This window comes from Melanaphis sacchari, unplaced genomic scaffold, assembly GCF_002803265.2.
Source record: "Melanaphis sacchari strain LSU unplaced genomic scaffold, SCAv2.0 Contig47_pilon_pilon, whole genome shotgun sequence".
In the NCBI taxonomy this organism is placed as follows: Eukaryota; Metazoa; Arthropoda; class Insecta; order Hemiptera; family Aphididae; genus Melanaphis; species Melanaphis sacchari.
Window position 1 is genome coordinate 173,900 of NW_020271320.1, and position 16,763 is coordinate 190,662.

The 16,763-nt window shown below is 26.0% G+C and overlaps 1 protein-coding gene across 1 annotated transcript; it reads right to left on the reverse strand.

Moving 5' to 3' along the window:
- Window positions 1–12,804: 12,804 nt before the first annotated feature.
- Window positions 12,805–13,466, reverse strand: LOC112598319. Its single transcript, XM_025344728.1, has one exon. It carries the CDS (start codon window positions 13,192–13,194, stop codon window positions 12,805–12,807), a length of 390 nt encoding a protein of 129 aa, XP_025200513.1. The 5' UTR covers window positions 13,195–13,466.
- Between the last annotated feature and the right edge of the window lie 3,297 nt (window positions 13,467–16,763).

Sequence of the window (16,763 nt, forward strand, 5' to 3'; positions counted from 1 at the left end):
TATAAATTATTATATTAATGTAGTGTGTGTATACTTTAATTTATTTTAGTATACAATATGTTTTAATGACAAAAATATTATGGCGGATAACGAGGAGAGGCGTTAACCTAAAATATATTATTATTTGTATTACTTTTTACTATAGAAGAAAGTATTATACTATTAAAATGATCGTGAATTTCGTAGTTAATTCCTGTAATATTCATTTAGGAGAAACACAATTGTTCCTCTAAAAGGTAAAAATTCCCAACCATATAAATGTTAGAAATAAAAGTTAATTTACCAACATAAAAAAAAAAAAAAAATGGTCTTGTGATAAAATTTCTTACTTGTCACAGAATACGAGTAGTAACTTTATATTTGCTCTGCAATGAATCGGAGATGAAATTCCTCAGAGCTTTGGGAATGTATAGAGGAAAACAAAAATCGTACAGGCACTTGAAATAAATGTATACACTTTCTTTTTGGTTAAAAGTCAGTGACGACGGCGTAGAGACGATTTAAACAGCATATATGGGCCAAGTATGGCATTTTGGGTGTCGTAAGGCTGTGTTGGTTACAAACGATACATATTATATGTACGAGCGATGCACACCGGAAGACTGCTGCTGATGAGTCGTTCGAAGCGACGTTTATGCTATTTTTTCGTAGGTCTTATCGTATCTAGCGCGGGTCATGGTTTATTGAATACAATTTTATAATTATTATTATTTATTACGATTTGAGATTATTTTAATGTAAATATTATATCGATGTGAAATACTCGTAATTATTTTGTACTACTTTGTGTACTCGTATATTATGTTAATGATTATTTGTTTAATAATGATATTTTTAATAATGTAACTTAATTTCTAATGAGATTGTTAGTTTAATATTTTCAATATTATAATAATGTAATTATTATAAAAATGATTATATTATATTGATATCGTGGCAAAATGAATCGGGTAGAAAAAAATGCGTACACTTATTCAGGCTCGCGATGTGATTTTTATAATATCTTATTATGGAAATAGAATGTGCAATGTGTATATTATAAAATATATAGTAATCCACTCGTACATATAAGTTCACCCTGTTTTCGTGCTTCAATAAATTATACATTTAATCTATAATTTTTATTTTTTTTTTACTTTTTTAAGTATATACTGTACATATCAAAAAACGTGCATATTTTTAAATACTTCTATTTTATAGCGTCAAATTATACTTACTTGAATTTTGTACGCATTTAATAACTATGGTACATAGTTTTTTTATTTTCAAACTACCTACAATACATTAATTTCTGTATGTCTTATGGTATGTTATTCTGTATCGGTTGACCTACTGTTAACCACATTATATTATTTTGACTGCAGCAGTGCAACACAAATTAAACTGCGCACATCCGTTTTGTAAATTTTAAATTTATACATTTAAACTTCATAATAATTACCAACTTGTACACCAAAATCTTGTGTATTTATTTACATAATACACGTTATATACTTTTGTTTTTCTCCGATTTTAGCAGCGAATCTTTCATTAGTTTCACACAATTAAATTAATGCACAAATATAATAACAATTGTCAAAATAAATATGAATACCCTTTAAGTTTATAACAATATATACATAATATTAATAATTTAATATAAATATTTAAAACAAATATTTTTTTTTTTAAAAATTGGAATAATTTATTTGGTTAAAAATATTAATTTCCGGGTTAATATTAATAAGAATATATATATATATAAACAAACTCTTAGCTAGATACTAGAGTAATTTATTAGTTATTATTAAAAATCTTTTAGTCACAAAATCATGGTTTACCATACATCTGATTATTACAATCAATGTCTTTATTCTTTAATAATCAAGAAAAAATAATGTGTTATTAATCATCTATCGCAAAAAACAACTCATCACGATTGAGTGTTTATATGTTATTAGAAATAACTAATAAGTTATGTCACTATTGTTTTAATAGTTTTATTGTTTTTTCTTTAGTTTTTCTTATGGTTTATGTAAATACATATCACATTTATTCATTTTGATATATATTTTATGGATTTGTCTAAAAATGTTACTGTAATATATGTTATTTTTCTCACGTTGTATGCACCTTATATAAACTTTCTACATTTAACACAAGCCTAGCTTAAAGAATTAAAAATTGTTTGTAATATATTTATTATTATAATTTTTTGTTTGAATAAATAATGCATGTACCTATTATTTTTAAATAATTTTTGCATTTTTAAATTTTTAAAAACTGCATTAGATGCCGCCGCTGTATTAAAACATATTATAAAGAAAATATGTGTTGCTAATAATACTTATATGATAAATAAACTGTGGTAACAATAAGTTTTGATTGACAAGCTCTTTTTTAATAACAGATCAATCGACAATTTAAGTAGTAATGGTTGTATAATATTATCATTTACTCATTTATTTGTAGGCAAGTGTGTGAGCAGCACGGTTGAACAATCATCTTGTTCGCATATTGAATTACATGTCACGTCAAAAACTGTCAATCTCGCGTATTGTACATATTATACTATCGACAATACTGCAGCTATTGGTGAAATGTCTTTCTGCATATCCCCCTACCCGTAAAAATATGATAAAAATAATATTGTTAGGTATGTATTGTGTAAGACAGCATACACACACATACGTGCACACGTCGATGCGTTTGTTATATGCAGTATGCACCACAAAGATTTTAAATGTACGATAATATTATGTTTGATAATTTTAATATCCGCTACTTGTCGAGTTTTCGCCGACTTTGGCCAACGTTATCACAGATGTGTGAAAGGTCCGTGTCGCTGGACAGAACTTTCGGATGTTATACTTTCAAGCTGTCACGTATAAGGCATCTATAATGTACAGATATAGTACACAATATACATATGATACAATATTATCAATTAACGATACACTTGCATCCATATGCACAAGTGCATATATATACTTACAGTGCCGTGTTAAAAACGTTTGGAAATGGTAGTTCTTCTTTTTTCTCGCGTGGAAAGTTTCTGGATTGTAATCTTTGATGTGTATTATGCAAGTATGATAATAAGGACTATAGTACAATGCATGTATGAGAATATATTTCGAAATTCACTCTCTTTTGTTTTATGTTTGAGGGGGATATCAACTTTTTATTTTTAAATGAAAACAAATATTTTTTACTTTATAATAGAATTTAGAAACAGAAAAACAAATAATGAAAGTAACGCTCCGCTGTATAGTAGACGACGAGGTGTATCATCATTGAGTATATCGCTGCAATATATTATATAAAATATGTTATGTATTTTACCATTAGTAATAGGGAGGTTGAATTAATCTTTACCATCGATGAAATGTAGTTGAACCATCATTATGGTTTAATTAAATACAAAAAAATTAGATAAGACACCAATAATTCTCTTCTCAAAAAATTTACGTATTTTAGGACTTACTTTCTACTAAAAATTATCGTAGAAAATTTACATTAAAAAAAACATAAAAAATTGTTATGTGGCTAGAATAAATACTGTTAAATTTTATATAAGGATCAAACCAGAACAGCTTTATCTCAGTAAACACATAATTTATACTATTTCTCATTAACTGTGGCTTTATCATATAAAGCACTGTCAAAAGAAATATATTCAACACACTTGACCCTATTAACGACCAATCAGACTAGTCACTGGTGCTTTTAGAACTAGTCTAGTTAACAGCATCCTTTTTAATGCACGAAAATCCTCTCTTTAAATCATTTGTAGCATTAATACGATAAAATATATTATCAAGACTTCAAATATGCCGAACCATATATCTGTCTCTATATTTCACGACAGCTTTCAAAATTTTAAAACAAAGACTCCCACCTCAGTCTTTGAAAACTATATCTAAGTAAAGGAGATCAGTCTAAATATCCTTATTTCCTTATATGCGCCTTGCACTTGGTTTCCTGATATAAACATAAAACTTCTCAAGAACAAAAAAAAAAAAAAACTCAATCATAAACTCGTTTATAATAACGTTTGGATAAAAATAAATACATGTATATGTAAATATTTTTGAATTTTTAATACATATAAATCAGCATCCTAGTTATTATATATACTATATGATATTATTTCTCATACACTATTATATAAAAGAACCTTGATTATCCGAATATCCGTTATACGAACCCTCTATAATTCGAACTACAATAAGCGTATCCGAACGTTTTGTTATTCGAATGTTAAAACTCGTTGAAGCACTCAAATCGATAATTTTGTCAAAAAATATGATAAACGTAATAATATGTTCCTATGTATGTAATGTATTTCTGATGATGTAATGTATGCAATAAAATATTAATAATAATAATAACAATAACAATAAATACGTTATATAAAATATTTAATTGTATTTTGGGCTTTTTTTTTAAATTCTCAATATCCGAACTTTTAGGTATCCGAATTAGGTGCGGTCCTAATTAGTTCAGATAATTGAGGTTCTACTGCATTAATATGTACCTACTTAATATTTTAGTTTAAACATATCTGTTTCATTTACAGATTGTTGTGGCATAATATGTAAAACATATTTTCATCAAAATAAATATTTTTTGAATATTTTTTAAGACTTCTATCTTAGTTTCTTTTTTTTGTTCACATTTTAGGTTATTTTTTTCATTTTTTATAGCTTTGTTTAGTAAAAGAAAAACAATAATTAAAATTGAAAGACGGAAAGCCTTGCACCGAGAAGTAAGGTCGCTGGTTGTATAGGGAATAGGGATAGCGAGTGTGATGTAAAGATTCTATAGATAAATGGGAATAAAATTTATAATTGATATTTTTTAACACTGATAAAATTTCGATAATTATTTTGGGAGTTCGATGAACTGCTGCACATTTTTATAAGGACAATGCAGATACAAGAGGTAGTTATGGTCCATTAAAAGATGTCGAAAATAGCGTCTCAGCTGGTGTACCTATAGTACATGTTAATCGAAATATGTTTATAATATTTTATGTAGAAATAAGTATATGCATATTATTAGCTATATAGACTAATGACTATAATAGAGTCTATGTAGGTTATGGGTATCGGAGTATTTTTAAGTATTTGGGGTTATTGAGATAGTTTAGTGGTTTTATTCTCTTTATTTGAAGCGTATATGTGTACAAATATTCTACTAGGTACTGTTTATTAATTTAATGTTTATGAAATATAATTTTCATGTAAAATGTAGATACTAATAAATTTGTCTTGTACGTAATGGCTATACTGTCCGATATGTGATATTTAAGAGATATAATATTCTGTGATCCATTAAGCTCGTCATATGAGTCGAACACCGTATACTCGTATGTGTGTATACTGATTTCTATGAACTCTATTCTTAGTATAATATGTATATAATATTTATTAGATTAATGTTAGTTTTAGTTTAAGATCATTCAAAGTTTTAATGAAAATTTAACTTGTAAGTTTTGAAGTTCTATAGCTACTCATAATATTTGTAGATATTCTCGAGACGATTGGAAATCATTTAATGGCCGATCGAACATGAGAGTGTTTGACATTTGGACGAAAATTATTTAATTATTTGCTTTTAATAATACATTAATTTCGAAGTATTATATGAATATCAATGCTTTCGAGACGATTGGTGTCAACTACGAAACTTGTAGTTATGGAAGCAATTGAATACGAAAATTTAATTTTAACGTCAGTAATTTAATTGAAATAAATGTAATTATTAATGTAAATTATCGATCAATATTAAAATAATTCAATTAATTAACTAACTTTAGCTAGTATATTAATCAATTGCACCTAATCTGAATAGTAGATAATACATTTACTACAATACTATATGTATAATAACTGTGAGGTAAATATCAGCTGATAAATCTAAAATATATTTTTCTATTGTCTGCTTGCATTCCAAGACTTATTATATAGGTATATATGTGTGTGTGTATAAGTAAATGGAATATATTTTAAAGTGAAGTTTAGACTGTTTAGAGTATACCTAATATAGAATAATTAATCCTGTGGGCTTGTGTTCCTGTATGTGAGTGCGTAGCTAGTTATTTGCATGTTTGAATAAAAGTATAAATCACAATGTTGACTGTTGTGGATAATAATATGACTTAATATGTTACTAAAAAGACACTGTCTCAGAGTTATTTTTGTTCAACTCTTTTACAAGGTTGTGGTAATGTCATCCCTTCTTCTATTTTAGGTGAGTGTTGGTTGTATGAAACGTTAGATAGTAGTGTGATACCCATATAAGTTTATATTTTTTGTCTTGTGCAACGTAAAAAGTTTTGATAAGTATGAGTATAATAATAAAATAAAGTATCTATGGTTTTTTTTTTTTCACACACGTAACATAGGATATATCTATAATGCGTAATGTGTTTATTGCATTATTCTACGCTCCATATGTTCGCGTTGTGAATTGCGATTGACTTATTTAATAATTTTTAAACACTTTAAAATATTTTGTATCATAATTTACAATTTATTAGTCAAGTACAGGGAAAAAATCGCCAGTATCTTTCACGGTGTTCACTTTATGCGTTAATAATAATTATTATTAAAAGCAGTAGATACCTGTATTTATAAGTCAGAAGCATAAAATAATAATTAGCTATTAAATTAACTTTGTAAAAAATAAAAATACGTAAAGTATAGTTTATCATTATATTTTTTTTCTCTGTATGTTTACACACACCTATCATAATATACCGGAGCAAGTTATTACACACATCGCGCATGTAGGTACCTGCAGTACGTAAAAACACTATAAAGTAATTTTAAAATATTAAATTTACTTTCCTTAATACGCGGAAGCTTATATTAATACTGACGGCGGGTATACTTCTGCTGTAAACAACTTCATGCAACGCGTTATATCTGTATATGTAGTAATATCTATACATCATTGTTATTGTAGCAAGTATATTTACTTACCTATATTATAGTAAATTATGTTTGCAACGAGTTTTATTGTATTGTTGCTGCACAATGTAATGCAATTGATTGCATATAATATAATCAATTGATTGGAAAATGCGCGTAAATAACTATATTTATTATAATATAAATATAACCTATAAGATAGGTTCCTCCTCGTACATTTTACATATTGCGGGTACCCGACACCTGTATGCGGCCGTATGTGCGTGTGCAGTATAAAATATTATACTACTTTATTATATATACATAATATTATTTTATATTATTGTATTCACAGGTACTTTGCGCCTCTGCGCGAGTGCCCTGCTAAACAGTAAAGATTTTCTTTATTATTTTTCGAAGAAGTCGTTAACAATTTATACTTTTTCCCGTGTACCTACTATTCGTCTATATATAATGTATTAAATACGAACAAAATAAAATGTTCCACGAGTATCGGTAATAAAAGAAGGAATAGTAATAATTTTGACATCAGTAAAACGTGTGACCTACCGCAAATATTTTATGACCTACACTGTACGCATATAATATAATATTATTATTATTATTATTATTATTATATATTATGTATATACAAAAAGCGTATAACATTATATATTTAAACATCGTGTCCGCATATATCAGCGGCGTTATACACCGTACGCCCATATTATTCCAATGTTATAAATGTTATAATATAATATTTACTACGCGTACGTGATAACGCAGTGGCCATACGCAGCATTCCGTTAAATTGTTTGTAGATTATAGGTAGGTTAGGTTATTTGCGATAAAAATATCAGTAAAAAAAAAAAAAAAAAAATATAAATCAAATCAATCCAAACCAACGTTTATCGAACGATGAGTGTATTTTATTTATAAACGTGTAAACGGCTGCACGGACTTCAATAAAATGTATACATTATTAAACGGATTCGTTGGGAACTTATTGAGACTGTCGCGGCTACTTTTTAATCCGGAGTTTAACACTCTTTTAAAGGGTTGATTTCACACCGAGCTGGATTAAAGGCCAATGCATACTCTTGTTTTCCCCTGTTTCGTGATTGTCGCAAGCCAAAAATAGACTGCAGATCATTACAACTTTCAGATCGTGCAGAGTCGTGTAATATCCAGTTTCGTCACGGTTTCATTTCGTAGTGTTTATTTTTCGAGCATACAAAGTATATTAGTATAATACGTAAAGTGCATACGTCTAGCTACTTTGTGAAATTTTAATAGGTTAGATATTTTATTCGGAATGACTGAATACGACTTAAAAGTTACACAAGTTACGCGTGGTACTAATTAATTATATATTTAAATATTTACATGTTACTTACTTATTTGTAGGTACCTATATAACAGTTTTCATTCAATAAATTACGACAATATATAAAATCTTATATCCCGTTACCATGTATCTTTTATTAAGTTATAACATACATTTTATTCAAAATAAAATAGTATTGCAACTAAAGTATTCGATAATTGTATAATAATAATAATAATAATATTATATACCTAATAATCGTATAAAATAATATAAAAATAATAGATCGCTATCTCCTAATTAAACCGTAAGTTTTGCCATCAAGAATAAGTGTACTTAATATTGAATATTAGAAGTATTAAATAATGTTTAAATAGGTTATTATAATAATTATTGTCTTAGAGATCAATCTATTACATATTTAGAGGATCGCTTGTTACTTTTTTCTTAAGCCAGCAAATATTTTGTACGAGCTTGTTATATTTATTGTATATTATTCTTACTTTTTTTCACGTCAGAAAAATGTTGTAACATCCTCAATGTTAGCGTATTCTTTTCGTAATATGACTGTATGGACAGTGAGCTGTAATTTATGTAATGCACTGTACAAAGAAAACATTAATATAAATGTTGAACATTTTAAAAAGCGAATTGGAATTAAATATTTACATCTGTCGTTGTTCAAATACATAGATTACTTAAAATTAATATTCATGACTTTTCTAATTTAAATATATTTAAGTTATTTCTAAGAGAACTAGACTTTTTAGAGATTAAATTATTATAAATTTTAATAATATAATTTGTTCTTAAGGAATTCTTTTTTTTTTATTATTATTATTATTCTTTGCCCAAATAACTATTATAACATCTTTTTTTTTTAGAAAGATAGTTTAAATTTTGATACCAGTAAAATGTTTTACTTGGAGCAAATAATGTTTCTTTTGCATCTAGGCTAATTATGGTAATAAGTGATTACTGATTAGTAATTACACATGAATTTTTTTTTGAAATTTTTTTATGTCTATTTTTGGTTCCTTCTAATTATAAGATAAAAAAATAGTTATTATTATTTAATTATTGTTTGATACAGGCAAGGAAGTCTTCTTTAAAAAATGTGATTCTATTCATTTATACCAGTGTTTTTAAAATTTTTTTTTCCGTGAAACCGTTTTTGATGTTCACTTTTATCGTGGAACCTCTACTTTTTAGCTTTTTTTTTTTAAGATTATTTACAATAAAAATTATAATTATCTCATGTAATAAAAATGTGTTAAATGTATTTAATTCAAAAATATATTAAAATAAAAATAAAAATAATAATGATTGTATACAATAATACTTCAATTACTTTAATTAAACTAAATTTTAATTTTAATGAGACAAGTGAAATTGCTTTTTATTAATATAAATATTCTTAATATTGGGCTTAATTGATTTAAGTTTAATTTGTTTCCCTACTAGCCACTATTAATCTTTAGTTAGAAGATATTTTAAAGTAATTTTTTTAAAAATTTTGAAAAAAATACTTAAGTTCCCCACGGAATCCTGAAGTGATCTCCGTGGAATCCCGGGGTTTTTAAACACAGTTTAAAAAACGTTAATCTATACCATTTTGTTCTAAACGTTAGATCATAGTAAGACCATGCCACGATTTAGTATAAAAAATAAATGATAGTCCACAATTCACTGTAGCACTTAGCTCTAAAATTTAGCATTTTATAATTATTTAAATGTAATGAAAATGGTGATAAATGATATTCTTAAGCTGTAATTATTTCAAGATTTAAAATTATTTATGGTATTGCCGTCAATAAAACCCACCAGTGTCTACGGTACTAATACATTTATAAATGGGAGTTGTTTTTTACGATACATATTCCAAAACAAAACCACTGAACACTGGCGTTTCTGACGTTTAATAAAGGGAGGATTAAACAATTTTAATTTGAAAATCATTAATACGTTCGTAAATAATACATAATTTATCAAAGTACTATCGCTAAAATTTATGGCAGTAGAAAATTCGACCCGTTAGTACCCTCATCAAATACTTCGCATAGAGATAAAAAAAAGAATAAGTATTGGTGAAGTTAAGGTAGAGATAGAATATACCGGATATGAAATATTTATTTATTTTTTTTTTTTTGTTAAATTTTGTAATTTTGTAGGTGTTATTAAATATTTAACTCTAAATATTAAAACGTATTTTATTATTATTATTTTTTTTTTTTGACGTGAAGTATAAATTAATTTAGAAGTTAGTACGCAAAACGTCTTTTACCTAAACATTGCGAATTTTCATATAAAATTGGGTGTTTATTTTTTATCATATTCTGTTAAGTATCCAAGTAAATCTTTATTTATATGTCGTCCAATGGCCGATGTTTCCAAGCTATGAAAAACATTGAGAATTAACATATTGTGAAACAAAATTTTATAAACATAAGATTTGATGGATCAAAATGTTTTAAGTCCATTACACTGGAGAAAGGTGGTGAAAATAATATATTAAGCATAATATAGTTATACTGATTATCAATAATTAATGCAGGTTTAATTAAAGTCACTGCGCTAATATAATTATTATACAATCATTTAATGTATCATATAAGTATATATCGCCTGTGATAATTGATAACTGATTTTATATTATACATATTACATACATTGATTGCAATAATGTATAACTCATAATCTGTTCTACTTCTATCATATATGAAAGATATACTTTTAAAATATGATAGCTATATATTATCATAGTTTATCTTTAATGATGTTTACTTCCGGACTTATCTCACTAACTACTGCGTGCAACCTTCCGATTCACGTTATAACGATTTACCAGACCTCACCGCACCAATTGTACACCACCCGACTTATATAAGCTTACTGGAAGTCGTATACATTATTATATTAGTTTTCACTTCATCTCTGGATATTAGATATACCAAAGGTTATAATTTATTTAATACGAACTTTATCAAAAACGTTTTAATAAGACTAAATCTCAACATTTTGAAAATGTAGTTTTGCCGCAACGGATAAAATTGCAAATAATTACGAATTCTACATAATTTCAAAATTCCTCAAACAACGTTTTGTAAAAGGTTTTTCTTATTATAGATTAAACTCATTATGGTGCATATAAGTTATAACTAGTTATAATTATGTAGTTAAACCCGTTTCAGTTTACGGTTGCAGTATCAAATCACAATATACACTATATAGATATGGATAGTGTATACTGTAATGTAGGGGTTGCGAAAATTCGGTGTACGTATGTACAGTGTACATACACCGATATTTTAGGGGACGATATAAAATGAAGTACCCCATTATATTGTATACCCTCAAAAATTTCAGGAAGAGCTGGTCGCTAGTGCGCTGCACTTATGTATCTGATACTATTTAGGCGTATTCACGTAAGTTATAGCATTATATTATTTGTACAATGTACCTGATAAATTGTAATACTGTACTTTAGCATTATATGTACTAGAATATTCACTTTTGCAGTTATGTCGAATGAAATGAAATTAATCGGAAAGCGCCTGGGGATCAACGATATTATGGGCGATATAATGATATGTATTTTAGTGATTGGGGAACTCTTGTCGTGTTTGGGGACTACGGAAATACGGTGTAAAGGGACGTTATAGAGATATTATCTAATCATGTGACGTAATCACAAATCTCACCCTTTTAATGGCCGGTTTAAAATAAAACCATAAAAAAAGGGGGAAGTAGATAACGCTCTACTGTATGGTAGGTGTCGAGTTTACCTCTCGTCATTGAGTAGGTCATTGTAATGGATGTGTCAAATTTAAATTCAATGATAGATCACTTCATATTCAAACAATTTTGAGCATACATCGTCAGCCTATACATATGACTAAGTATATATTTCATGATATAGTATTTTTTTTTTTAATATTAGTAATACGATAAAATTAATTAACTTATTATGCTGATAAAATTTCATTTGAAAATATTTTTGTTTGTATAAAATATACGTTAAGAGTTTCAAGCACTCACTTAAAACATCAATAATACAACTAAAACTATTAAACTTAAGATACATATATATTAGGGTGGTCTTTCACTATAGATGAAAAAAAAAAAAAATTAAAAATGTTTTCATCTCACCCCCTTAAACAGTGTACATACATAAAAAAAATAACTACATGAAATATTGAATCAATCAAACAAAGTTAACCCGTGCCTATTTGAACTTAAAGTTTGAACTTTTACAATTTTTCAAAATTTTTCAAATTTTTGTACTTATATCATAAATCGTTAATCAAATTGAAATTTATTATAGATACTAAATTAATTAAAACTATATTTACGAAAATATTTGTTCTATAATTTTTTTAATATCTTCAATTGTTGGTGAAATATATTGTCCCTTAGTATAAAAACTGTGTTTTTTTTTACTTTTCCATGAATATATTTAAAACTAAAAATGTTAACATATTGTATCTAAAATAAAATGTTGTACGAGTATATAAAAATTGTATAATGAACTTAAACTGATAAAATTTTTTTTAATAGTTAATAATATTTAATAACATAATATTATTGTAGTGTCGATTTGTTACCGTCAGGATACTTAATTTTATAATTTTTTACAATTTGTAGTAGGTACTGTTTTTGTTCTTCATCTTTAGTTAAAATGCTGTTATATTCTTCAATTAGCTTTACTCCTCTTTCTGCCGTATCATTAACAACATTAATATGGGCTACAGTATTTGCTCCATCATTATACGCAGTGTTGTTAATCCATTCATCTGGTTCATCATTTAAAAAATGTGTGTCAATACCGAAACGTTCAAAAAATATTTTTGTATTTTTCGTTACAAAATGACTAAAATCTTTTGTAACTAAAGATGAAACTTCATGAGGTTTAATTGATATTTTTTTTACTATTTCATCTGAGCCATCGTTTGAAGTTAAAGCTTTAACCATCTTTTTTTTTAAATCGGCAGATACATTTTTATCAAAAAATGAAAAACCTATTGCTTCATCAGACAAATACCATAAATGTCCACAGAATTTTTTTAGAATTGTTTTTGAAACATCGGAGTCATAATAGTTATATACATCTTTAATAAAATTAAAATCTTGGTATGGTGCTGTTGCAGCATTTGGAGCCCCAAACCACGCTTTCACGTAAAGACGAATCAAAAATATACATATGTCCCTTAGCCCGATTTCCTCTTTTATATTTAAATTAAACTGATCTCTAAATAAATATATTTTTAATGAATATAACGCTTTTGCCATCCATCTAGCGTGATGAATAGCACCAGGTTAGGTCGCTTTTCAGCTTTAACCAATTTAGTATCAACGCCCATCATATAGCCTTTTCGGCCTTTTTCTCTTTGGAGAAGTAAAAAATCTCGATCTTCCTGGATACCTATAATAAGAAATGTTTTTTTAAACATTTTTAAACAAAATATGAATGTTATAGTAAAAATTATTACCTAACATATTTAATGCGTTCGCATGAGCAATGTCAAATAAATCGTCCGATTTTGAGGAGAACACGACTTCTTTTTTAATTTGACATTCGGTTCTTTTTGTAGAATTTTTTTGAACTGTTCTCCATTCATGATATAATTTTTCCAGCTTAGATATACAATGCTGAATATCTTGTACAGGAATTCTTGCTTTTTCCCAAAATATTACTATTTCACGTACAGCAAGACGAGCACTTTCACGTATATTTAATTTAACAACTCGTAAGTTGTAGAAAAAAACTAATAAAGCCTGCTTAATGGACGGCAATTTACCACCAGTAATTTGACTGCATTCATTACCCAATAAATAAACATTATTTCTTATTTTCGAACACATAATATTATAAAATCACGACAATATTTTCAGAGAAAAACAATTGAATACAAACACTATTAAAAACGAGTGACGTCTGACGACTGTTCCTAAACTAATCTCTAGACTAGAGAATTTAGGCTGTTTAATTTACGTGAACTATCGGAATTACGATAAGGAGCCGATACAAATAATATCAGTGAATTATATGGGTATTCATTGCAGTTATTACTCTAATTTATAAAAATAACTTTTGGAGTTATCGATAAGTAAACAATACAAATTGTAATAATTTACGTTATAATATTGAAAAATATCGAAAAGACCGATTTTTAAACACTAACATTAATATATCTCACCAACAGTTGAAGATATTAAAAAATATATAGAACAAATATTTTCGTAAATGTAGTTTTAATTAATTTAGTATCTATAATAAATTTCAATTTGATCAACGGTTTATGATATAAGTACAAAAATTTGAAAAATTTTGAAAAATTGTAAAAGTTCAAACTTTAAGTTCAAATAGGCACGGGTTAACTTTGTTTGATTGATTCAATATTTCGTGTAGTTAATTATTGTATGTATATACACTGTTTTAGGGGGTGAGATGAAAACATTTTTGAACTTAAAATTTAAGGACCACCCTAATATATATATATATATGATATTATTTATTAGATTATTAGGTTTCAATATAGAAATAACTTACGAATGACCTTAAATTTTTGTTTTGATCAAGTCTAAATATTATTATTGATACTTAAAAAAAAACTTTGAACATTTTATATGCTTATAAATAGCTTATCTTACTATCTTGAAAACTGCAATTGATGTGGAAATTGAAAATTTAAGTAACAGAGGAATGTTTTAAGTTTGTACAATTAATATTTTTTTTTTGATTTGAAATAAAAAAAATATAAATCGTTTGATGAAAATCATTAATTAAAGCTTAATTAACCAATTTTATCAAAATGTAAACGTCACTCATAAAAAATATATTTGGAATTGTACAATTTTTTTTTTTAAATTTTTTTAAGAAAAACGTTTACAAAACATTGTATTAAATATTAAAATTTTTAAATAAATATTAAAAATTTTATTCATACTAATGTATTAATTTAATCAAAATAACTAAAATTATTTTATTTGTCGTTTTTATATATCTAATTCTATACATATTTTAATTTGAAATTTTTATAAAAATACCCTCATTATATTATGTACGTATTCTTGGTTAAAGTTTAAGAATTTGTGAGAAATCTTCTATTAAATGTTTAATCTTTAACTATAAAAATTTAACACATTTTTAACTCTAAAAATAATTTGCATGATTTTTGGTGAATTTATGCATATTTTAAATTAAAGTCTTGAAAAAAAAATCATACAAAATGTTAATGTATCATAGAAAAGGTAACTATATATTTTAAAAAGAGTCAAAATATTTTGATTGTATACAGAAAATGTGAATAAGAAACAAAACAGATTTTATCGAAAACTAGATAATATGCGTACAATTTTAAATTTTTCTCGGTTATTTTATAAAATATACTGAGGATTTTCAATTTCAATCTCTTAAAAGTATCAACTAGGTCCGATTTTCCACTAGGAACCTCTTCCTAAGTTGAAAATTGAAGATTTTTTTCTACGAATAACTGTGTACACAAAAATACGCACACTCACACACACACATCATTTTAAAATTAATACATTTATCGCTCTACTCAGAATCTAAAACGATATTGTTGATTTAATGTATATAGTACCTAGATTAATGTCCTATGTAAATATTGTCTTTAAGTAGGTCACTGACAGATAAATTAATGATAAATCATTGTATACATAAAAAAATCATCTTCTAATTTATAAAGCAGTTTGTACATTTTCATGATTTTGAAGAATTTGTAATAATTTAAACTTTAAATATTTACAAAATAAACTTTGACACAAATTTTTGATATTTTTTAATCACTGTAAGAATGTGCTATGGAAAACCTTGTATTCAACTTTTAAGCTTTTTTTTTTAATTAACAAAAATTTAATTTAAGTACATAAATCAAAAAAAAAAAAAGAATTTAAATGACTTTAAAAAATCTACATTATTGTTTATTCTAATAAATGGATAATATTTTGAAATTAGTATTATGTCTAGGAATTATTTAAAGAATATTTGGTGAAAAATTTAAATTTCTATTGTATTTTGTTTTTGGATTATAAAAAATAAGTAATTTACATTTTTCGTTTATTATTTTAACATAGAAATTTTTGTTTTTCTTATTTTTATCCTCTATTTTAAGATTCTTAAATGTTGTTCCAATAATATGTAATGTATAGATTATATGTATTATATTTTTGGGAGATCAGATGTTTTTCATAAGACATTATTTTGAAGCATTGCTTAAATAAATAATAAGTGTTGAGAACAAGAAATATTACTTATTTTTAAAAATACTACCGGCTTATAATACATTGATTAAACAGATCACTGAAAATTCATAAGATACACCTATGTTACTAAGTCATTCTTCGGTGGAAATATATCTTCATATTTGTATCTTTTTGTCATTTTTGTAGCTCAAAAATTTATTTTACATATGAAAATATTTAAAATTTGATTCGTGTTTAAGGAGATCAAAAAGAGTAAAATTACTTTTGTAATCTTAGCTCCAAAGCAATAATGTAACTGAAACGAAGTACACCAG